General features: G+C 34.6%; 2 protein-coding genes across 2 annotated transcripts; both read left to right on the top strand.

Annotated features, from left to right (window-relative positions):
• The first annotated feature begins 1,121 nt into the window (after window positions 1-1,121).
• Window positions 1,122-11,894, top strand: LOC113518920 (T-complex protein 1 subunit alpha). The gene is made up of 10 exons (XM_026903951.3): window positions 1,122-1,294; window positions 2,093-2,216; window positions 2,731-2,848; window positions 3,642-3,823; window positions 4,473-4,737; window positions 5,154-5,406; window positions 5,806-5,896; window positions 7,187-7,379; window positions 9,536-9,676; window positions 10,443-11,894. The coding sequence occupies exons 1-10, from the start codon at window positions 1,222-1,224 to the stop codon at window positions 10,668-10,670; spliced, it is 1,668 nt and encodes a 555-aa protein (XP_026759752.1). The 5' UTR covers window positions 1,122-1,221; the 3' UTR covers window positions 10,671-11,894.
• Window positions 11,895-16,727: 4,833 nt separating this feature from the next.
• LOC116412799 (valacyclovir hydrolase-like) lies at window positions 16,728-22,708 on the top strand. Its single transcript, XM_031908041.2, has 5 exons — window positions 16,728-17,034; window positions 17,666-17,971; window positions 18,707-18,860; window positions 20,313-20,568; window positions 22,007-22,708. The coding sequence occupies exons 2-5, from the start codon at window positions 17,705-17,707 to the stop codon at window positions 22,101-22,103; spliced, it is 774 nt and encodes a 257-aa protein (XP_031763901.1). The 5' UTR covers window positions 16,728-17,034; window positions 17,666-17,704; the 3' UTR covers window positions 22,104-22,708.
• The last annotated feature ends 1,746 nt before the right edge of the window (window positions 22,709-24,454 follow it).

Below are 24,454 nucleotides of genomic sequence, written 5' to 3'. Positions count from 1 at the left end.
AAGGACGCCATAAAAGTGTCATCAGTAAATGATCGCATATGAAATATCAAATTCAACATTAGTATCTTTTAAATGAACATAGGGACTGTGCCACCAACTAAAACTGTCCTTGTCAACCTCTCAGTAGAAAGAATTATATTTTTTATTATACACTTACGCGGCGCCTCACGACCTTGGTGACATTTCTTTTTCCAGACGTCTGATATACTAAAACCAGTCTAGATGTATTTAGGTATAAAAAATCTAATGGAAATAACGCCAAATAGACTGACAGAAATCATTTTTTTTTTATGGATGACAATGGAATGGTAACCCAGTCAATATTATTATTTTACGCTAGAGGAGTACCAGTGGTTTTTTTAATGGATGATAAATGGCATGGTAACCCCATTTGCGCTGTTGGTATATACTGGCAGGGCACCAGTGATGGATGATTGCTGAGGATGAAAAGACAAACGATGGTTTCCAGAGGAAACCGCGTGGAGGTCGACCTAATATAGTATGTTGATACCAATACCAATGGGGACTAACCTCCTCATTACTAACAATCCCTTCTCCCTGTATTAATAGTTGTGTATGATAAATGACAATGAAATCAGTCAAACTGGCATGTCATATTCACAAGGACATTTTTGGTGATTAATTCGTGGCGAACCACCTTTTTTTCTACGGGGGACCACGTCGAGATGTATGTTTTCAACAAAGGGGTGACTGATCCAAATTATTAACATTATCTTTATTTTCTTCTAGTGCTACTACAGAGCGTTTTAGAAACTAATTTTCATTGTTATGAATTAGTTCTATCTACTAATACTTAATCGCCAGTGTTGCTGTTTGTTAAAAGAATCTAGCAATTAGATGGCAATCGTGTAACATATGCGTAAATCATTATTTTTAAATCTTTAATGGACAACTTCAAATTGATTGCAAAGAGATAATTACCAAAAATTATGCATTCAAAAATAATTAAGTCTGCACACTAAATACGAGCTTGAAATTCAATATCATTGAGATTGCCATAGATATTGGATTCAACAGTTTACACAAAAATAAAATACATTCTTGTAGCTGGCAGTAAATACCTAATTTGTCATGTAATGAGTCATGATGACATAAATTAATTTGATTTTGGCAACACTGTTATAAATTCGAGAAACAAAAAAGTGTGACGGCCGATAATTTTGTGAATATTGTGCTTAATTTACAAAATATATATTAAAAATGTCGACGCTTGCAGCACCCTTATCAGTAGCGGGGACCCGATCTTCAGGGGCTCCGGTTAGAACCCAGAATGGTAAAGATATTATTTGAAAACCCACGCTCTCAAAACGCATTCCGGTAGATCACATGCAGCTCACTCATGGTTTCAGTTTTGCGAATATTTAGAGAAATCATTAGACAATCTCTTAGAATCTACCAAAATGAATAATGATTTCGTAAAAATTATATATATTTGCTACATCATTATACTTTCCTATTTATTATTTCAGTTTACAATGAAAATAACCTAGGCAAATTAATACGTTCTTCACAGCATTAGTTCCCCATAAATGCCCCATTAGGAATTGTATTCGTAAAAATATTTATATTTTTTTGCTACTTATCTCAAGATACAATGCTTTAAATTTAAACTTTTTTAATTTTAAACAAAAAATTCTTGCCAAAGCTCATAACAAGGTGAAATCTGAATGCTTCTTGTATCTTTTACTTCACCAATTGTGGAAGCTCTTCATATAATGTTCTCCTACTGCGATAGAAATAAAAAAAATAAATCACATTTTAAAACTATCCTGATTTGTAAATAAAATGTATGTAGATTTATAATGAAGCACAAGTGGACTTAAATATTTCTTGACCATAAATAAGAAACTCCATTTATAGATTTATATTAAAAAAAAAATGTATAACACCTTTTTGGCACATTCAACTATAAATACCACTGGCTAATTAGAAATGAATGTAAAATTCATTTCAACATACAATTTTCAACCAACAAAAAGAAATAATAAACAACATTTTAATCTCTGGTTGTACATCTTGGGATTTATATATCAATGATATCTGGTATATAAGTATTTTTTTATTACCATAGTGATGGCTGCAGCAGCAATTGCCAACATAGTAAAGAGTTCCCTGGGCCCAGTTGGACTGGATAAGATGCTGGTTGATGATATCGGTGAAGTCACAGTCACAAATGATGGGGCAACTATACTCAAGTATGTGAATCTATGTATTATAATTGTAACAATGTGATGTCTATACATATGAGATATTTAATACAAATTTATATTAAGTGTCTTAATAAGTACAATAGAGGTAGTAATAATAATTTTTACAATTTCTATTTGACTGTCAATATGTGTTTGTTCCAACAACACACAAAATATATTAAAATAAATAAATAAGAATTATTTTAATAATTTAATCTTATTAGATTAGTATATAAACAATATATTAAAAGCATTATACATTTATAGAAAACTGTATTATCAGTGAGTAAATATAGGCTCTATTTTATTTTCAATAACCATGCTATGCGGAGACAGGATGCTGATTTAAAATAAGAAAAAATACATATTTTTTACAAAAATTTAGGAATATGAAGTGAGTACAATAAGACCCATTTAAAGCATATCGCTATTAAAAAAACAAATAATGTAGTAAACCACAGCATAGGTCTTATCACTAGACTTTCTACTATCAATAAACAATTGTCTATAAACATTCTAGAATGCTGGAAGTGGAGCATCCTGCAGCCAAAGTGCTTGTAGAACTGGCACAGCTTCAGGATGAGGAAGTTGGTGATGGGACCACATCAGTCGTTATTATTGCCGCTGAATTACTTAAGGTATTCTTTTATTTATTTACTTAAGTTGTTATTTTATAATTTTATATGTTAGCACACTAGGTTTAATGAATAAATAAATAAAAATTTTCAACTCTCCCGCCAAGTCTGATAACTAATGTAATTAACCCCCCTCCCCCAATGTAGAAGGCCTATGTTTAGCAAAAACCATTTAATGTCTAATGATAATTCAAAATAAAATTACGATAAATTAATCATCATCATTATATTAGACATCAACTTACACTATCTTCAATAAACTACTAGACATCTGATATTTTAGACGGTTACATGAATTGTTGGTACCATACCATAGTATATTCTACTCTGAAGCAATTTATGTATACTTATAAACTTCAAAGCATCAGCTGTGGGAATGTCAGTGTCAGAACCAGTGCTATGATTATTGTTTGATAAGCCTTATATATGAAGAGATTTTTGTAGACCTTTTCATATAAATTTCTTTGTTTTCAACTTTATATACAGGTTGATATTGCAATTGTTAACCATACGTTAAACGAAAAATGTGTATTAGAACTAAAATACAATAAAAAAATTCTTAAATGTCTCAAAAAAATACTTGGTCTCTTATTTACCACTCTTACCATACTTAACAGTTGTATGCACTGTGTTAATGTGGAAGACTCAATTAGTAAAAATGTTCTGTTTACATTCCTAAATAGAACATTTATTAAAATAACTTTTATTTAAAAGTGATGCTGATGATTGCAATTATCCTATATAAATATTTACCTAAAACCTATGTAAATATTTATTATTGTTTTTTCAATTATAGAATGCTGATGAGCTGGTAAAAAACAAAATCCATCCAACCAGCATTATTTCTGGCTATCGTCTAGCGTGTAAGGAGGCTGTGAAGTATATTCAAGATAACCTCACAGTAACCCTAGAATCCCTCGGCAGACCGTCCATCATCAACGCTGCAAAGACGACCATGTCTTCTAAACTTATTGGAGCGTATCCTTTTCAAATACATCAATTAGATACGTATTTATTTGCTTATCTATTGTTTTTAATTCTTTAGTAATTTTGATATTTAATAACCTTGATAATGTAGCGATGTAAATATACTGCTTAACCTTCATGGTCGCGATGTGGTTCTTCATTTATAATTTAACTAAATTACTAAACCAGTTTTGATAAAATTTCTATGGGACCAATCTTTAAATGTATTCTGAAAGGATATTAAAACACAACAAATAAAAAAAGAATTTTCCAAATCAGATTATAAATAATTGAGTTATGAAGTAATCAACAAAAAGAATAGATCCGAATTAAAAACCTTCTTTTTGAAGTCAGTTAAAAAATAGCAGAACACATTAATAAATAAATATATGTATATTGGGATCTCAACATAAGTGTTATTTATATTTTTGATGATTAATGCAGAGAATCTGGTCAGGTCTGATAAAATATAGTTAAGTAAAAAGAAAAAGTAATATAAGTTTTTTCTAAATTGTAAAAATGAAGACTACGTATGTTAATCTTATTTACTTATATATTATTTACCTATTTAATGTTTATTTAACCTATAAAATAGCTTTCATGATGTAATAAATTTAATCATGATTTTATAAAAGAAGACATTCCTTAACCACTGCACCAGTGATGCAGATTTTTTCTCTGAAATAATAGTGGATGCAGCACAAGCTATCAAAATCACAGATTCCAAAGGAAACGCTCAATATCCCATCAAAGCAGTGAATATACTCAAGGCGCACGGCCGAAGCGCACGGGAGAGTGTCCTTGTGAAGGGATACGCTTTGAACTGCACAGTAGCATCCCAGGCCATGCCTAAGAAGATTCTTAACGCGAAGATTGCGTGTTTAGACTTCTCATTGCAGAAAACCAAGATGAAGATGGGTGTACAGGTAAGTTTTTTTATTTACTATCAGTATATGCTGGTAAGGTACGAATGAAGGATGATAGGAGAGAAAGAAATAATTTTAGGCGGCCCATCGTGATGTATCCGCCTGGTTTGCCCACGATGGTTTCCAAGGAGACCACACGAAAATCAACCTGAAAGGTTATATTGCTAGCAAAATTTGATTTTTTGTTTATAAACTAAAAAATCTTTTTAAAAATGTTTCACCTATAAAATACTACATGGTCAGCCAATATCGTGAGCCATATTTTCTCTACCCATGAGAAGTCGGAGCAAGTCGCTAGTCCGGCGATAAAATTGTACTGCTACGTTAATATCACGCTCTCAATACGATAGCCTTATTTAAAATAAAATCTATTATCCAAAAATATAATAGTTACTTGAAATTATGATTTCTTACAGGTGCTGGTCACTGACCCCGAAAAACTAGAAGCGATCCGAGCCAGAGAGCTAGACATCACTAAGGAGCGTCTCCAGAAGATCTTATCCACTGGAGTGAACGTCATACTCTGCAGTGGTGGAATCGATGATCTCTGCCTCAAGTACTTTGTTGAGGCTGGTGCTATGGGCGTCAGACGGTGCAAGAAGGCCGACCTCAAAAGGATTGCGAAAGCCACCGGCGCTACGTTCCTAACGTCACTTACCAATATGGAGGGTAAGTTATAGTTGGCTTTTATGTGCTTGGCTTTGGACTACCAAACTGCTTTGCCCCTAATGCTGGATTCATATTGGCCCTTCTCAGCTGAAACTGCATTTTGAATTGGGTGGTTAATTCATGAAGAAATGTCATTAGTAATTAAGTTTACTTGAATAAAAAATATTTTGATTTATTTATTTAAGATCTCTGGCCATAACAAGTACATGTAAACATTTGTTCTATACTCTGTCTATATGATGGACATTCTGTTAGTAGACAGTTAAATAGGACAATAATATACAAAATTAGGTTTTCTATCGGATAATTACAACTGTCAAGTTCAAAGATTAATGCACTAAAGAACTTAATGTGACAAAAAATAATATGAGTAAAAATAATTGTTTTAATTTGTTTCAGGAGAGGAAGTCTTTGAGCCAAGCATGATTGGTGAGGCTGCTGAGGTGGTGCAGGAACAGATTTGTGATGATCAACTCATCTTAATCAAGGGGTAAGTCAATCATTGTTCTGTTTTGAGCTTAAATAATTTGGTTATATGATTTTGAGGACTTGTGTCCAATATGTAGGACATGAAAGAAAGGATGCCAGAAAAAAGATAGAAGGACGACATAAAAAGAACAGCATACAAGTTATGGTACAGATTAACGAAAGAGAAAAAAATATGGAAAGATCTTGATAAAGCTTGTGTCGAAAACAAACTAGATATTTTTATATCATCCTCCCATTTCTTTTTTTGGCGTCCTTTATTTTGTGTTACACATCCTGACAATCGAAAGTTTAGATATAGTGGCAAAAATGTATTTAAAAAATTTCAATATAAAATATAAAGTAGGTGTGTGGAGCCGATGATCTTAATTTTTTAAGGATTCAGAATTACGCGTGACATGCAATATTTCTCGTAGTGAGTGACGGAACTACTTGCGTTACAAGTTAACTGATTAACAGCAGTAGGCACTCGCGCGTTGTTCACACCGATCTTTTGATGTGGCCAGCTACAAGTGCAAAGTTTTTAGTGGTAGATTTATATGCAATACATTCTATGATTAATATTTTAGTTCGCTAAGGGACCACTTTTTGAATTATTTATTTATTTATTTAACTCTTTATTGCACCATAAACAAAAATATACAATGACAAGTGAATAATTCAAGTGAAATATAGTAACATAAATACAGATTGAAATATACACATAATGGTACAAAAGGTTGTCTTATCGCTAGGGCAATCTCTTACAGATAACCATTGGTTTAAGAAGAACAGATAGAAGTGGGTAGGTGGCGCAAGCTGTAATACACAAAAATATCAAATACATATTTTTTAATTGACCGTGAAGCAGTTGTGTTTGCATGGTTGTGTTTCGGTTTGAAGGATGGGATATGGCGTAAATTTACAGGGTACAGAGGAATAACATCTGAGTCCTCAGAAATGGCAACGCATGGGGGGTATCATGGGCGAAACTGTATACTCTGTTATGTCCATGGTACTGCTCATGTCTGTAGGCGACGGTTACCACTTTCCATCAGGTGGGCCCTCAGCTTGTTTGCCATTCTTAGTTGTATAAAAAAAAAATATACACATAAAGGTACAAAAGGTTGTCTTATCGCTAGGGCAATCTCTTACAGCAACCATTGGTTAAAGAACAGATAGAAGTGGGTAGGTGACGCAAGCTGTAATGCACAAAAATAATCAAGCGGAAAAATTGATGATTATGACTTTTTATTTATGAATTGATGTAATTGCGACGTGGCCACAGTCCGTATAAGCGTGTGTCGTGTGGCAGGCCGAGCGCGCGGTCGGCGGCGTCGCTGATCCTGCGCGGGCCGACGGACGCGTACTGCGACGAGATGGAGCGGTCGGCGCACGACGCGCTGTGCGCCGTGCGCCGCGTGCTGGAGTCGGGCCGCCTGGCGCCCGGCGGCGGCGCCGTCGAGGCCGCGCTCTCCATCTACCTGGAGAACTTCGCCACCACGCTGGTACCTGCGCTATTCATTTATTTCACTTCACTATTGCCAGTCACTTTATTCTGCCTTTTGTGAAGGGAAAATAAACCATTCATTCATTCATTTATTTATTTATACTTTTGCACACGTTAGAATATGTCTACGAGGTTTGTCCGGAAAGTACGTATAAAAGTTTTTTAAAAATTTTATTTTACAATTATTCAGGTAAATCAATTTTATCCCCTTCAAAGTACTCCCCCTGTGACATAATGCACTTGTGCCAACGCCGTTTCCACTGTGAGAAGGCTCCTTGAAAGTCCTCTGGTTGTAGGTTTCTCAGCTGCCCCGTCGTAGCTTTTTTTATCTCATTTATGTCCCCCAAATGCCGCCCCCGAAGTACCAATTTGGTTTTTGGGAACAAGAAGAAGTCACACGGGGCCAAATCCGGCGAATAGGGGGGGTGTTCGGTCACCGTAATGGAATTTTTACTCAAAAACTCACGGACAACAAGAGAGGTGTGGGCAGGGGCATTGTCGTGGTGAAGAATCCAACGCCCCTCTCGCGCCAATTCTGGACGAACTCGTGCCACACGAGCTTTGAGGCGTCTGAGCACATCGACGTAGAATTTTCCATCAACTGTCTGGCCTGGAGGGACGAATTCTTGATGGACAATCCCCCGAACATCGAAAAAAACAATCAACATTGTCTTGACATTTGAGCGGGATTTTCTTGATTTTTTTGTTCGTGGTTCCCCGGATGTCTTCCACTCTTTGCTTTCACGGCCATTCTTGCCGAGTTTCGAGAGAAACTTGATTACGACGCGCTGCTCTTCAACGGAAGCGGGCTCCATGCCGACGGGGTTTCGTTAAGAGGTAACTTCACAGATGGCGTGACAAGCCAGTTCGCACCGCACGGCGGTCAGACCAGAACTGAAGCATTGTTAGGGACATAAGGAAGGGGTCCTGCGCTTACCTGGCCTCCCCACTCCTCTTTCTCGCATTCCAGAACACTTTTATACGAACTTTCCGGACAGACCTCGTACAGGGCGGACTTAATGCCTGATGGCGTTCTCTACCAGTCAACCGTTACTTTATTTTTATTTTATTTCAATAGGTACACATTACAGAGAATTAACATGGTTACATTAATTTATACAGTACAATAATGTTTTGTTCAGGCTAACCCTCCAAAAATATGCGTACACAGCGTGATCAAAACATAAACGCGCAGCTAAACAAGTCTGTGAACACAATATAATTTATACAACAAAAAGTTACTTAACTTATACATTAACAATTACAAACACATGGATAACCATATACATTTATATATACACATACATATATATACATACATACATGCATATACACACAGAGACACACATACCACAGTGTACATATTACGTTCATATATATGTTACGCTAAACAGAGAGTAAATGGAGGTGCATAAATTAAAAAAAAATGTAAAGTAAATAAATATTTTGAAAGATAATTTATGATAACTACTACTAATGACAGATTTGTTATCGCTGGCGATTCTATATGGTCAAATGAGATTGCGACGTCTTCCGCCGTTATTCTTTATCATGCGTGTGTTAAACGTAACTGTATTATATTTACTTAGATTATATGCATAGAGCAGTGATTCTCAACCACTGTGCCGCGGCACTTTTGTGTGCCGCCAAATTTTAAAAGTGTGCCGCCAAATTTTGCAAATATATAAAATTTTGTCATAAACTATTTATGCAGTGTGTTGTAGTAAGTAAATAATTTTAATCTTTTCCTTTGTGTGCCGCCAAATTTTGAAATCGTTAAATATGTGCCGCAACAAAAAAAAGGTTGAGAATCACTGGCATAGAGCATCCAGTCTCAAAAACGGGCCAACTCTTTATCAGCTAATTGTCAAATTAGCTGACTCATTTTTTATAAAAAAAAAACTGTTCTATATACTTATGCACACAATGTGTCTTGATAAATCTATATTTTTAGTTATTTAATAAATAAAATTAGTTCTTACGCATTAAAAAGATGAAAAAATTTTAAGACAAAATAAATATAGAAGGAAACACTCATAACTATTTATCACGCAAAATTGTGTGAAAAAGTTGAACCAGCTTTTCTCGAAGCACTTGTATGGAGTTGTATACACTCTATCTATATAATCTAAGTATATTTATTAAATTTCCCAGAGCTCCCGGGAACAGTTGGCCATAGCAGCATTTGCTCAGTCTCTGCTGGTGATCCCGAAGACACTGTCAGTAAACGCGGCCCGGGACGCCACAGACCTGGTGGCTAAACTACGCGCCTATCACAACTCTTCGCAAACTAAGGTGAATACTAAAACTTGTGTATTTATATATAAAAATAATTAATACTTATACATTTTATGAATGTGTTTATGTAAATAACTGTTATGTAAAATTAAAACAGTTATGTGCAATTAATTGTAAATGTCGTCCTCCGTGGCGCAGCGGTCAACACGCCTGCCTGCGACGTGGAGGCCCTGGGTTCGATCCCCGGCCAGGTCATGATGGAAAACGATCTTTTCCTGATTGTCCTGGGTCTTGGATGTTTATCTATATATGTATCTATTATAAATATAGTATCGTTGAGTTAGTATCCCATAACACAAGTCTCGAACTTACTTTGGGGCTAGCTTTATCTGTGTGATTTGTCCGTATATATTTATTTATTTATTTAATTATATCTTTTAAAATAATACTTTATCTGTAAATGTAATGACAACAATTTGAAAATGAATTAATGCATTTTTTTTTACTTATAAACAGTAGTCTATAAGTTTTTATGGATAAGAGGGAGTACCCCCTATTCATAAAAACTAACAAATCCTATTAGCATATTTTATCACTGTCTGTCCAATGGTGAAATTGGCGCAACAGAAAAAGACAAAACACTTCAATAGCTAAAATACGTTTATAAGAGATTTGTTATTTTTTAAGAATTTGTATAATTTTAAGATCATCAAAAACCCCATTTAATCTTTACGACATTATTGTGAAACTTTGTTAGAAATCGTTTCTACTGGATATATATAAATAAGCAGTTATGTAAAAAATATAATTAAATATTTCCCAGGTCGAACATGCAAACCTGAAATGGGTGGGTCTAGACCTCACAGAAGGTACCCTGCGCGACAACCTAGCCGCCGGTGTGCTGGAGCCCGCGATCTCCAAGATAAAGTCCCTCAAGTTCGCAACAGAAGCGGCCATCACAATCCTGCGCATCGACGACATGATCAAACTAGATCCGGAACAGAAAGGCAAGAGTTACGAGGACGCATGCAACGCAGGGGAGTTAGACTAACTATAGTGCAGTGAACACGGTGCTTCAGTCATTATAAGTAACGGCCTCTAAGCAAAATGTGGATACCTTATATGTCTAACTACAGATAAATTTATTTTGTACGATTCCCAAATGGTAAACGCATTTAGAAATATTTTTACATTTGAGATTTTATTAATAGCTTGAAAAATGTACCTTGTAACAACGCAATATGATTAAAATTTCCAGTTACACTGGTGATAGTAATATAAAAAAATTATTTAACAAATCAAGAGACAGTTGTCAATATACATAAGTAAATCATTATCAGAATCGATTATTTATCAAAGGGCTCAATATTGAGTGGTTGGCGAAGAAATAAGCTGATTTTCATTGAGGATCGTTGGTTACTAATTGGATAATAGTATTCCCTGCTGTAACTCAGTGTATCTGTCGGTATACGCTGTCGGGGCACCAGTGAGATGATGACAAATGAGGATGAAAGTAGATCAGTTAGCCCATAGTGACGAAATCCACAAGGTTGAACTACGGTGGATTCCAGAGGGAACCGCGTGGAGGTCGACCTGATAGGGTATATTGATAGCAATGGGAATCCTATAGGATCCCCATTGCTAGTATTGGGGGTATACCCCCATTACTAACAATCCCTTTCTCCCCTAATCGGCTCTTAGGACATTCTAGGTTCAGAAAGCGGTGGTGACACATATTTTTATAAAATCACCACTCAGAAAAATTAAAATTTCAAAGTAACATTATTAAACAAAAGAGATAGCGATAATCCATATGTTTCGCCATATTTTGACATATAAAAATGAAAAAAAAAAAATTGTAAAAAAATCCAACTTCAATCTTCACAAAGTCATTTCGGGACCAAGGTGGGAATAAGCTCTAAAGAGAATTGTTAAAACTCAAAATTGACAAGATTTTGGGAATTAAGATAATCTCCTCTTATCGAAGTTGGTTAATCATATGCCATATGGCATATTTTACTTTTACATAAATGCATAAAGCTTCATTCAAAATTCAATTAATTAATATAAAAATAAAATTCTTTATAACCTCGTGTAGATTTTTACTACTATCCATATTTACTTAGAGGCCGTCAATGTATTACTATTTTGCATTATGTCACATTTAGCAAATGATTACGCTAACAACAGTTGCAACGTGCTATGTATGCAAAATACCTACTTCAATTCTGTATTTTATTAAATTTTATAAGATTAAAATACTTTAACACTTAAACCTTTTAGTTTTTTTTTTTTTTTTTTTAAGTAATAGACTATAAAGTATTTAACCCTTAAATACCTGAAGTTTCAAATTTGATACCGGGGTTTGAATTGTTTCATTGTTAAATAAATTTAAATATTTTGATTACCGTAATGCCTAAAGTATCAAAAATAATATATTTTTTTTTTTAATAAATATATAAAAATATCGTTTTGATTTTTTTACTATTTTCCCCCATTAGTAAACACAGTAAAGGGTACACTTATATATTTTTTAATTTGATGTCAAAAATCAGGCTTTTAAGGGTTAATAAACAAAAACAATACCGTTACGCCTAATACACTAGTGAAATAGTAATCACATATGTGGCAGGTTTTTTAATAAGTGAAGATAAAATGGCAACCCCACTTGCTCTAACCGTATACGCTGGCAGGGCCACCTCTTCCTTACCTGTAGGTGTCGTAAGAGGCGACTAAGGAAAACTAATGGTCGAGGGATGGGCAGCAGCGTCCCTCTTAAAGCATAACTGCGATTACCAACCCGCCTGCCAAGCGTGGCAACTACTAGTGAATCTCCCCTTATGGAAATGGCCTCTGTTCAGCAGTGGACAGTTAAAGGCTGGTATAATAATAATAAAAAAGGCCCACACAGGAAAATAATATCAAATACGCCAATGACGTTATAGCTTCAAATAATCCTATAGTCCTTATGGTATAACTTTATAAAGATATTCTTCATAGAATGCTTTAAAAAAACGGGTCATCTTTTTATACATTACATACAATCTATTTTTTTTTTTTATACAACTTAGAATGGCAAACAAACTGAGGGCCCACCTGATGGAAAGTGGTAACCGTCGCCTATAGACATGAGCAGTACCATGGACATAACAGAGTATACAGTTTCGCCCATGATACCCCCCATGCGTTGCCATTCCTGAGGACTCAGGTGTTATTCCTCTGTACCCAGTAAATTCACGGCATATCCCACCCTTCAAACCGAAACACAGCCATGCAAACACAACTGCTTCACGGTTGAAACACGAATGGGACAGAGGTACCCAAGCAATCGACTTTTGTACAAAGTCTCCCTCTGATGGTAAGTGGTAACCGTCACTTATAGACATGAGCAGTACCATGGACATAACAGTTCAATATAAGACAGGCTCTTGATAAAACAGCGTTACATAATCCAGGGATAGCTGACTTATTTATCAAATGACAAAGGAGACGAATTGTATAACTTGTATGTTATTTAAATTTGCTATTTGTACTCTGCATTGTAAACTGATAACGGTAATTAACATACGCGATTAAAGTTTTTTTTTTCTTTATACTAAAACATATCGTATGCTCACCGCATCTTTGCCGTATCATCTATCTATCTATACTTATAATAAATCTGTAAAGAGGTCAATTCTGTACATGAAATATATTTCCAAAATAACTATCAGCGGGTGATTAGTGATCGATACTGATGCCAAAAATGCAATCAGTAAAATTTTTGTCTGTCTGTCTATATGTTCGTTATAGAAACAAAAACTACTCGACGGATTTTAACGAAACTTGGTACAATTATTCTTCATACTCCTGGGCAGGTTATAGTATACTTTTCATTACTCTACGATCAATAGGAGCAGAGCAGTGAAGGGAAATGTTGGGAAAACAGGAGAAGTTACTCCATTTATAAGCTTCCGTCGCGTGTGCAGCCTTTATGGCCAGTTTTTAAAATGTAAAAATGTCCACCTGTGCGAAGCCGGGACGGGCCGATAGTATATCCTAAATTCGTCGAAAAATTGAGACAAATAAAGAGTAGATATTTAAGTACTATTTACCTATAACCGCGTCGCATTAAGTTCCTCCTGGACCAGTGTTTCCCAATCTTTTTTGTACCATGCCCCACTTGAACATTTCTAAAATTTTTATGCCCCCATACATAATTTTTCCCGACAAAGTTTACTTGACAACTCTAATCGTCCAGTTAATATTTTGGTAACGTCAAACGAAATTATACCTAATAAATATTTAAAGTTTTTTTTTTTTATTTACTTTTTTGATAAATTTAGCACCGATATCTACACGTAGCATTGCATTTAAATGGCCCAAAGCAAGAGGATTAAAATCGCTTTGAGTTCATTTTTTAATTGCCCCCCCTTAACCATCAAATTGCCCCCCTGTGGTGCGTGGGCCCCACGTTGGGAAACACCGTCCTAGACATTTCATATCCTAACCTATCGATCGACGGGGGGGAGGGGGGGGGAAGGAATTGTTAGTAATGGGGTCTAATAGCCCCATTGCTAGCAATATACCCTCTTAGCTCGACCTTCACGCGGTTCCCCCTGGAAACCATCGTGGTTAATTCTAGTGGAATTCATCATGATGGGCTAACTGATATACTTTCATCGTCACAAATCATCCCTCACTGGTGCCCCGCCAGCGTATACCGTATACACTGCAGGCGGGGTTGCCATTCCATTATTAGCTATTAAAAAAACCTATTCGACGGATTTTCAACAGATTTCAAAAAAAGTTTCAATCTGATTGTGTTTTTTTATGTTTATTACCTCATAACCCTGTAAGTTATAAACAGATTTGGAAAATTCTTTTTTTTTTAATCTAAAAGGGTATATTTACTTGTTGATCTCATAAAAGTTTTATCATAATCGATTCAGTGGTTCAGTTTTTAAAACAAAATAACTGGATCTTTTAAATTTTACATGTACTTCATTGTTATTTACCACATTCATATGCTTTCTTTATATAACTTTATAATTTAACATTGTTTGCCGACTGCTTTAACCATGCTGTGTGTACACCTGTCTGGGTCTCAATTCTTTATATCATGTCTATAATGTTATTGATTGTAACCTGTTGTGTATACCTTTAATAAATACAAAAAAAAAAAAAAAAAAAAAACAGAATAATGTTATAGTATGTTTAAATACAAACATCAAATTTCATTACCTAAACTTTTAGCTACACTACTTTCACATCAGTTGTCGACGTCATGCCGTATTTGTCATGCGCATTTTTTTCATTATAATTAATAATACAGATCAAAAGATGGATGACGTTTGAATCTTTCTTTTATACAGATCAACAAAAGGATATCAATTTGTACAGATGGTTCATTGCATATTATATATACCAAAAGTGATAATAGTTTATTCAGGTGTTATAGGTAATTGATACTGCAGGATACAGGGGTCCAATTTTATTAAAAAATAAATAATCATAATTTTTTCTTGAAATTAACACAAAAACCCTCTTTAAACGGAATTAGTAACAAATGGATACATTCAATTAATTAATTAACATTTTACTGCTCTTGGATTTCAGCAAACTCAACAGTCTTGTGCTTAGATCAAGTTATTCGTTTCTTTTTATTTTTTTTTTTTATAACTTTTAACCGCAACTTAGTCCACGTGACCAGGACATCTCTTTTGATGTGCTGACAAATGTGTAAGGGTTGTTACAAAAGAGTTAAAAAAAATTAATAATATATAATTTCATTATAAGCCAATTTTTTTGGTTTAAATTTTATTTATAGGACCCAATAGACAGTCGCGGTTGCGCTAACGGGATACGCTCGCTTTTATCGGATTTGGGTTTAGGATTGAGGTGGAGTATCGTTATGGGTTTAAAAGTTTTTATGGTGGGTTTTGGTGTAGGATTTGGGAAATATATTTAGGATAGTTGGTGAGGATTAAGAATGGATCGTGGAGCTCAGTAGGGTTTGTGGGTAATAATCCAATTATACCCTACTTTTTGGATCATCGTGTCCTAGTTTTACTCTTTAATACCAAAATGAATTACATAAAGTCCACTATATGTGCAAATAAATTATCTATCTACTCTACTTACAATATTTAGTTAAAAAACTTATTAGAAACATTTTTTTTTTCCCGATTTAAAATTTAAAAATATGTCTTCTAATTTTTGCGAATGTTCAGCTAAATACCTGTGCACAAAGACCGTTCTTTGGCCTCTTAATTATCATTAACATAAGTGTGGGACACATTAATCTAGCTATTAAATATAACAAAAACCTGTGTCTATTTTCTTGTCTTGTATTTTAGTGTCTTAATAAAAATGTCGTAAAACTATCAGTGTTCGGCAAATCACTTTTTTATGGATGAAAATAACATGGTAACCCCGCCTACGCTATCGGTATATGCTAACGAGGTACACATCAGTGAGAGATGATGGGTGACGATGAAAGCAAGCCAGTTAGCTCATTGTGAGGAATTCTACAAGAATTAACCATAATGGTTTACAGGATCCCTTTTGCGTGGATTTTTTTTACAACACAGGAAGCAACCGAGCATGCGGCTCACCTGATAGTAAGTGACTACCGCCGCCCATGATCATTTACAACATCAAAGGCATTCCAAGTGTGCTGCCGACCTGTTAAAAAGTAATATGCACTTTTCTTGAAGGTTATGATGTCGTATCTATTCGGAAATACTACTGCTAGAAGTTGATTCCAAAGAGTGGTTGTGTGTAGAAGAAAGTACCTTGAAAATGCACGGTGGAAGACCGCCACTCGTCCAGATGGTTGGGATGAAACTTTATCTAGATAACTAGATCGACCTAATAGAGTAGGTATATGGGGGGAAAGGGATTGTTAGTAATGGAGACTAAGAATCCCATTGCTAGCAATATATTGCTAACCCTACCAGGTCGACCTCCTCGCGGTTCCCCCTGGAAACTATCATGGTTAATTCCTGATGAATCCATCATGATGGGCTAACTGGCTTGCTTTCATCCTCACCCATCATCTCTCACTGATGTCTACCTCGTTAGCATATACCGATAGCGTAGGCATTATGTCATCATTCAGGTTATCATGCCATTTTCACGCATAAAAAAAATAGGGTATATTGCTAGTAATGGAGCTGTTCAACCCTATTACGCATTCGTAAGTTTGGTTGCCCATGGCAAACAACTTATTCACATTTTTTAACAATGTTTCTAATGAAGCGTGAATAATTATAATTAGTTTTACTTATTTTAAATAACTTTTGCACTGCGCGACGTAACATTCATCCATCTATCGTTACAAGCTTTCGCATTTATTATATTAATAGGACCACTAACAGTACAGTGTTATATTATCTGTGGTAGGACTAACAATCCGGATCGACTTCGCACAGGTAAACAGAATTTTCGAGAATAATAAATAAATTTATAACCTATGTTACTCGTTGATAACGTGGTATTTTATAGGTGATTTTTTTTTTAAATCAGTTAAGTAATTTTTGAGTTTACCCATTGATTTGATTTATAAAAACGCCAAATCTTTCATAAACATTTTAGCTATTGAACTGTTTGGTTTTTTTCTTTTGCCACTATTTTCTAAATTTGAATGACAGTGACAAAACACTCTAATAATTAAAACAGGTTTTTTTTTAATGTGTGATAATGGAACGGTATATCGGTATGCACTATCGGTATACGCTGGCGGGACACCAGTGAGGGATGATAGGTGATAATGAAAGAAGTTCAATTAGACCATCGTGACGAATTCCATTAGAATTAAGCACGAATGATTTCCAGGGGGAACCACGTGGAGGTCAATCAGACAGGGTGTATGGATCAGTTAGACCCCATTACTAACAATCCCTTTCCCCCCATTAAAACAGGCTTGTATGCTACAAAAAGTTTCAGTTTTTATGAATAAGGGGACTAGTATAGAAGATACTAGGATTTTGTCCAATATTTATTACAATACAGTTAAATACCGTAACGAAACTGAATTTTTAAGACATATTATTATAATTATAGCGATATTTTAAACACAGAATCCCCATATATTCTACAAGTATGTTTCAAGAGGACATAATAAAAATTGGAGATAATAATATAAATTACTTAAAAGTCGGCAATGGGCCACACAACGTGCTATGTGTACCCGGCGCTCTGGGGTCCATATGGACCAACTTCAAACCACAAATAGAAGGATTTGACCGAGAGATGTTCACATTGGTAGCGTGGGATCCTCCAGGCTACGGGAAAAGCAGACCACCAGAAAAAGACTTCCGCACTGATTTCTATGAGAGGGATGCAGATTGTGCATATGAACTAATGAAGGTCAGTACAGTTCTTTTCACAGATGTAACACCGCCTCTACTAATGGTATACGCTGGAAGGATACCAGTGAGGGATGATAGATGAGAATGAAATAAGGTCAGTTGGCTTATGTTGGAAAACTCACAAGGAATTAGCCACAATGGTTTCCGAATGTAACCACATAAAAATAAATGATATTAAATAATATAAATATTTAAAAAAATTAAGATTATTAAGACAAAAAACATCTACTTCAATTGAGGCAAAACTAGTAAGTTTGACTTAAAAACTAAAGCACTGAATCGATTTTGACAAAAATTCTGGCCCAATATTAATTAATAGATATAATTAGATAATTCTGGGATCAATCTGTAAGTATATCCTTTCAAATAAAAGAAACATTTTACAAATCGGTTTACAACTGACGAAGTTATGAGGTAATAAATATGAAAAAACAAAAGGTCTGGTCCAATATTATAGTTAATAGATATAATTAAATAATTCTGAGACCAATTTGTAAGTATATTCTTTCAGATAAAAGAAAATTTTCCAAATTGGTTTCAAACTGACGGAGTTGTTTCAAAACCTAGCAAACATAAAAAAAAAAATTACAACCGAATTAAGAACTTCCATCTCTTTAAAATCAGTTGATAACTCTTTGGATAGAATAAACATACACTCAGAGCCTATCCTAATCGAAAAAATATATTTTAATTAAAATTATACATGCTTAATTTCTTTTAAACATTGTTAAAGGCATTAAAACTTCCAAAGTACTCCATTTTGGGGTGGTGTGATGGTGGGGCAGTTGGTATGATTCTCGCTGCCAAGCACCCAGAGGTCGTTGAGAAACTAGTAGTTTGGGCTAGCAAGGCATTTATCCTTCCACGTGATTTGCTAATATACGACAGTAAGTGTACTACATGTTTTTTTTTACTCTGTGTTTATTTATTTTGTAACAACTTCATTTTTTATCAGACTAGCGAGATTAGGAGCATATTTTCTGAAATCCTAACTCCACCTACTTACCATAGAGACTATATGCAAAAAGAACTCCCATTTGTTGCCATGCTTGACCAACAAGGTTCTCGAAAGATAGATAAATATATAATTTACATGCATTACATACAGAACACAAATCACAACAGATGTAGACAGATATATCTACACAAAAATAATACATGTATGTGTATCCTTTTTTTTTATAAAAAAATTGTATAAAATAAATTCAAATCCATTCGTGTTTCTACCGTGAAGCAGTTGCGTTTGCATGGCTATGTTTCGGTTTGAACGGTGGGATATAGCTGTGAATTTACAAGGTACAGAGAAATAATACCTGAGTTCTCAGGAATGGCAACGTATGAAGGTATCATGGGCGAAACAGTATACTCTGTTATGTCCATGGTACTGCTCGTGTCTATAGGCGAAAGTTACTCCTTTCTATCATGTGGGCCGTCAGCTTGTTTAGCATTCTAAGTTGCATAAAAAATACATAAAATAAAAAGAAAAGTTCATCACGAAATGATTATAGTAATAAGTAGTAAATGAAGTGGTGAACATCCCCGGAATTCCTAAGAACTGGAACACTTTTAAGGTTACGTAAAACAATTGTGATTGAAAAATGGTTACTGTTCCACAAAAGGAAATTACCTTGTTAAATCACTAAGCACCATCAGTATTATTTTTTTCGTCGTTAAAAAACTCCATCAAATATTTGTCCAGAAACGCTAAATAGGTTTGACTAGCCCTGCTAATAATTCACGTTTCCCCTTTGTGTATAATGAAAGTGATTTAGAAAATCAAAGAATCATAAAAAAATGCCCCCTCACCAAATTATTAGGGTCTTATTAAAATGATTAAACAATGTCTTTATGTGAGACATTCAAAAGAAAAAATAATATGAGGGCTCTTAATAAGCCCAATAGATGCCAATACAATATTTTGATATAAATTTTATCTACATGTTTGTTCCAAAATCACCCAAAACTACCCCAACATAGGACATATTAAATTGTTAAGGTTTTACCAGTTGTATTAAGGAGCACAACTGTAAAACCGTATCCAATGGTCTAACTCAAAATCTCAAAAATAATTATAAAATAGAATAGATTAAATCTTTATTGTGAGCTGTACATTATAATAATTTGCAAGAGATTCATTACGTCTTAAAGGAAATTTGAACAGCCTGCCCATACATCGGGCATAAAATACAATTATACATCACATTAACGAATTTATCTTGACACATCGTCTAAAAATAGTCTATTGTATTGATTTTTCTACTTCTAAACTCCACGCGTACGAAATAGGGAGCAAAAACTAGCCTTTATTAATATATACATAAACCTGCCTTGATTTCCAGAATACAGAGATGTAAATGAATGGTCTTTGAATTATAAAAGTGAGATGGTTGAAGTGTACGGTGAACATTTCGCCAGCTACTGGGCCAAGTGGACCGATAATGCTTTATACGGTATGTTTAAAGCTAAAAATGGGGATATATGTTTGGATCGGTTGAAAGCCATTAAATGCCCCACGTTCATACTGTACGGAGAACAAGATCCGTTAACGAACAAGGACCACGCCATTTACCTGCATAATCATATTGAAAACTCCAGGTAATCCATATGTATATTTGTCAAGAATGTTCAACTAGTTTCGGAACCATTCGGAATCCTTAAGAGCATTCGTAATTCGAAGTTAACAAAACGTGACCACATCGAAATTATCTGTAAATTGTGAATTTTTTTTTTTTTATTTTCTATGTTTTTGACTGATTGTTCAAATAAAGGACTGAACTAAAATGTTAATTATGGTATACGTTGCATATAAATCTAGCTTAGGGTTTAAGAAAAGAGACAAATTACAAGAACTATTGAGGTCAAAAGGGAAAAAATGTTAGGACACTTGATATGACACGACGAACTTATCAACATTATCATAGAAGGTAAGATAGAAGGAGGGAAGGGAAGAGGGAGACCATGGCATAGTTACATCAGGCAGATCAAGAAAAAAGTTGGTGTCGTGTCGTATCAAGAGGTAAAGAGACTCGCATAATATCGTAGTGAGTGGCAAGAGCTCTACCGACAAGAGCGCAGCTCTTAAATAGGATAGATAGATAAATTTAACATTAAACACTGCGCTAAGCATGGGTAATATATAGCAATATCTATATATTGTAGTTACAATATCTATACATATATTGATGCAATAACAGCTATATTTAATATTGGTTATCCAATATATAATATCTAAAAAAAGAACCCGCTCGTAATGGATATAGATATCGGTTTGGTATTGTTGATATCTAAATAGGTGGTTATCAATGTTAGATATTACCGATTCCTACTTTGCGCCTACTTCATATTTTTGGTTCCATACGATTTGGTTTTTGCTGTCATAACTTTATAATTATTATTAATGTATGATTAAATAAATAAATTAAATAATCTGTTTTGGAACTTTACAAACTATTCAAATCAAAATTTTCTGCGACAGTTTAATAATTATATTATAGTTAATAAGCATGCCGTGTGGTCCCGGCATAGAATAGACCACCTCATTCTATTCCGTAAGTGTCGTAGGAGGCGACTAAGGGAGGGCGAGGGAAGGGCAGCAGCGTCCCTCTTAAAACATCTCTAAAGCCTAACACCGGTTGCCAACCCGCCTGCTAAACGTGGCAACTACTGGCAAACCCCCCAAGGGGGAGGCTTATGTTCAGCAGTGGCAGTTACAGGCTGATATGTTTGTTGCATGATTAATGTTTTTAGTTCGTTATCAGCTCTTTTTAAATATCAATTAAAAACATTGAAAATTATATATTTTTTTCTTAATATTTCCGATTGATTATTTAAAAAAATCTCTGCTAGAGAACAAAAATTTTATGAATAAATGAGTATACTTTATTTGCATTATACGATATAGAAAATAAGCGAGACAATTAACAAATATAACGATACAATTGTATAAATACAGTAAGGCGGTCTTATTGCTGAGAGCAATATTTTCAAGATAACCATAAGGTAATTGATAAACTATTATATTTTCTGTTTGCAGATTACACAAATACCCGGCGGGCAAGCACAACGTACATTTAAAGTACGCCGATGATTTCAACAGAAGAGTCCAAGACTTTTTACTAGAACCAAAATAACGTTCACTCTTAACGAAGTTCGCATTTGATTTTGTAAAAAGAACATTATAGGTACCAGCTTAAATAAAATAAAAAAAAAAATAACTGACTTTCCATTCGCTACTTCGTACACATGAATTTCAAATGTAAAAAAATAAATTAAATAAACCTTTGTTAATTTTTTTTTATACAACTTAGAATGGCAAACAAGCTGACGGCCCACCTGATGGAAAGTAGTAGCCGTCGCCTATAGACATGAGCAGTACCATGGACATAACTGAGTATACTGTTTCGCTCATGATACCCCCCATGCGTTGCCATTCCTGAGGACTCAGATGTTATTCCTCTGTACCCTGTAAATTCACGCCATATCCCACCCTTCAAACCGAAACACAGCCATGCAAACACAACTGCTTCACGGTTGAAACACGAATGGGAGAGAGGTATCCAAGCAAACGACTTTTGTACAAAGTCTCCCTCTCCATCCTACTACCTCTCCCTTTAGTACTATTTTCCTGTGTTCTCTCTTCGTTTTCCTTCGTCATTTTCTTCTGTAATATGTGTGCTATTAAGTATGTGTATGTTTATGTATATATTTGATTGTGTATGTATAATAAATGTATGTGTGTATATGTATATATGTTTGTATATGATAATATTTATATAATAGTGTGCTACCTACCCTTTGTCTTTTTCTCAATGTCCTCTACCCAAAGGTTGTCTGGAAGAGATTGCTTAGCGATAAGGCCGTCTTTTGTATCACTTCTCATTAATATTTACTGTATTTGTTATTTTTCTTTTTATTTCGTGCAATAAAGTGTAAAATAAAATAAATAAATAAACGTAGATTTTAAATTTGACCTCCATGAACACAACTATGAAACTCCATCCAATTTGGTGTTATTGTTTATTCGTGACGCCAGAACAAACACACCGACAGACAGACAGATAGAGAAAATTCGAATATTGTTATATTTATAGACCCCTCATATATTTTTTCTTAAATATTTCCTATACACAGACATCTTGTGAATACAATTTTATTATATGTGAAATTTTAATGAGCCATTAGTAGCGAGTTGCAAAAAAAAATCAATCAATACATATAATAAAATCGTAACTGGTCGCTGTCTGTACATGGAAGATATATTAGAAAAACTATTATTGAGAGGTTCTATTAACGCAACGAAACCCAAAACAATGATTTTTAGAACTTTTATCTGTTTTTTTTTTTTTATTGGATGAAAATGGTATGGTAACCCCGCCTGCGCTAACGGGATACGCTGGCGGGGCACCAGTGAAGGGTGATCGATGAGGATAAAAACAGGCCAGTTAGCCTATCATGATGAATTCATCAGGAATTAATCATGATAGTTTCCAGGGGAAACCACGAGGAGGTAGACCTGGTTGAGTATATTGCTAGCAATAGGATTCTTAGTCTCCATTACTAACAATCCCTTTCCCCCCAATTTTTATCTGTTTGCTTTGTCTGTACAATTGGACACACTAGTCTCAAAAACAGCTTAACCAATTCGAATGCGGTTTTTACTAATGCGTTCCGGTTTGCTCCACTTAACATTTAGTGTTTATTTCAATCGATTCATAAATAAAAAAGTTATATCTTAGTAAAATTAACGCTGCCGTGCTCCCGCGCCATGGCCGTTGTGGCCCCACAGATATAACCTCACTTACACAATGACTTATACAATAAAATACAAAGATTTCGAAATTAAATGTTCTTAGATATAAGATTATTCTGCAGGAAGGGCTAATTTCTTAAAAAAAAAGACGCATATGTGGTTATTAAGAATTGTAACTTGATAAATTTCGTCTGGCAACAATTTAAAAAAATTGTCGGTAGTAATCGAAATTTTTTGAGAAAGACGTCATTCGTGTGTCGCTCTCGTTTTGTCGACTTATATCGCGCGCATACATAATACGACGAATATTGTTACAATTAATATATGTTTATATTGCTTTGTTTGCTTTTATATTATATATGTATATTTGTCTACAAATAAGAAGCTAATTAAGTGCAGGGCGCTACGTTGCTGGTCGGTTCAAAGCGGTGGATAAGTAAGCCGGAGTAAGTTCGACTGAACCAGAAGTTCTGAGAAGCCTAAATTCAAAGCCGAATCCTGCAAGCTACAAAATTCAAGTCAGTGGTCTCAATCTTCATTATCCTCTTCATTATAATCATAATTTCTGTACAATTTTTGTAATACAAAATACAGTCCACTAGCAATTGTTACGATTGATATTTTTCAATTTCTAACATCTTATTTCACGAACGGTTAGCAATAGTTTTAAACATGTCTTTGCTAATAGATGAAAACTCCGCTCCTAATCCTGGCTGCTCCTGGTAAAAGTTA

The sequence above is a fragment of the Galleria mellonella genome, unplaced genomic scaffold (genome assembly GCF_026898425.1).
Source record: "Galleria mellonella isolate WM207_F2 unplaced genomic scaffold, CSIRO_AGI_GalMel_v1 utg44, whole genome shotgun sequence".
NCBI classification, from domain to species: Eukaryota; Metazoa; Arthropoda; class Insecta; order Lepidoptera; family Pyralidae; genus Galleria; species Galleria mellonella.
The sequence above is the reverse complement of the archived record's forward strand: the minus strand, read 5'-3'. Positions and strand labels throughout refer to the sequence as shown.

Bases quoted from the DNA above. Each gene is read 5' to 3' on its own strand.
- LOC116412799 (XM_031908041.2), top strand. From the start codon at position 17,705: ATGTTTCAAGAGGACATAATAAAAATTGGAGATAATAATATAAATTAC. The intron at 17,972-18,706 runs GTCAGTACAGTT...ACATTGTTAAAG, and splicing joins GTGCATATGAACTAATGAAG to GCATTAAAACTTCCAAAGTA. The intron at 20,569-22,006 runs GTAATCCATATG...TTCTGTTTGCAG, and splicing joins AATCATATTGAAAACTCCAG to ATTACACAAATACCCGGCGG.
- LOC113518920 (XM_026903951.3), top strand. From the start codon at position 1,222: ATGTCGACGCTTGCAGCACCCTTATCAGTAGCGGGGACCCGATCTTCA. The intron at 5,407-5,805 runs GTAAGTTATAGT...AATTTGTTTCAG, and splicing joins GTCACTTACCAATATGGAGG to GAGAGGAAGTCTTTGAGCCA. The intron at 5,897-7,186 runs GTAAGTCAATCA...GTCGTGTGGCAG, and splicing joins CAACTCATCTTAATCAAGGG to GCCGAGCGCGCGGTCGGCGG.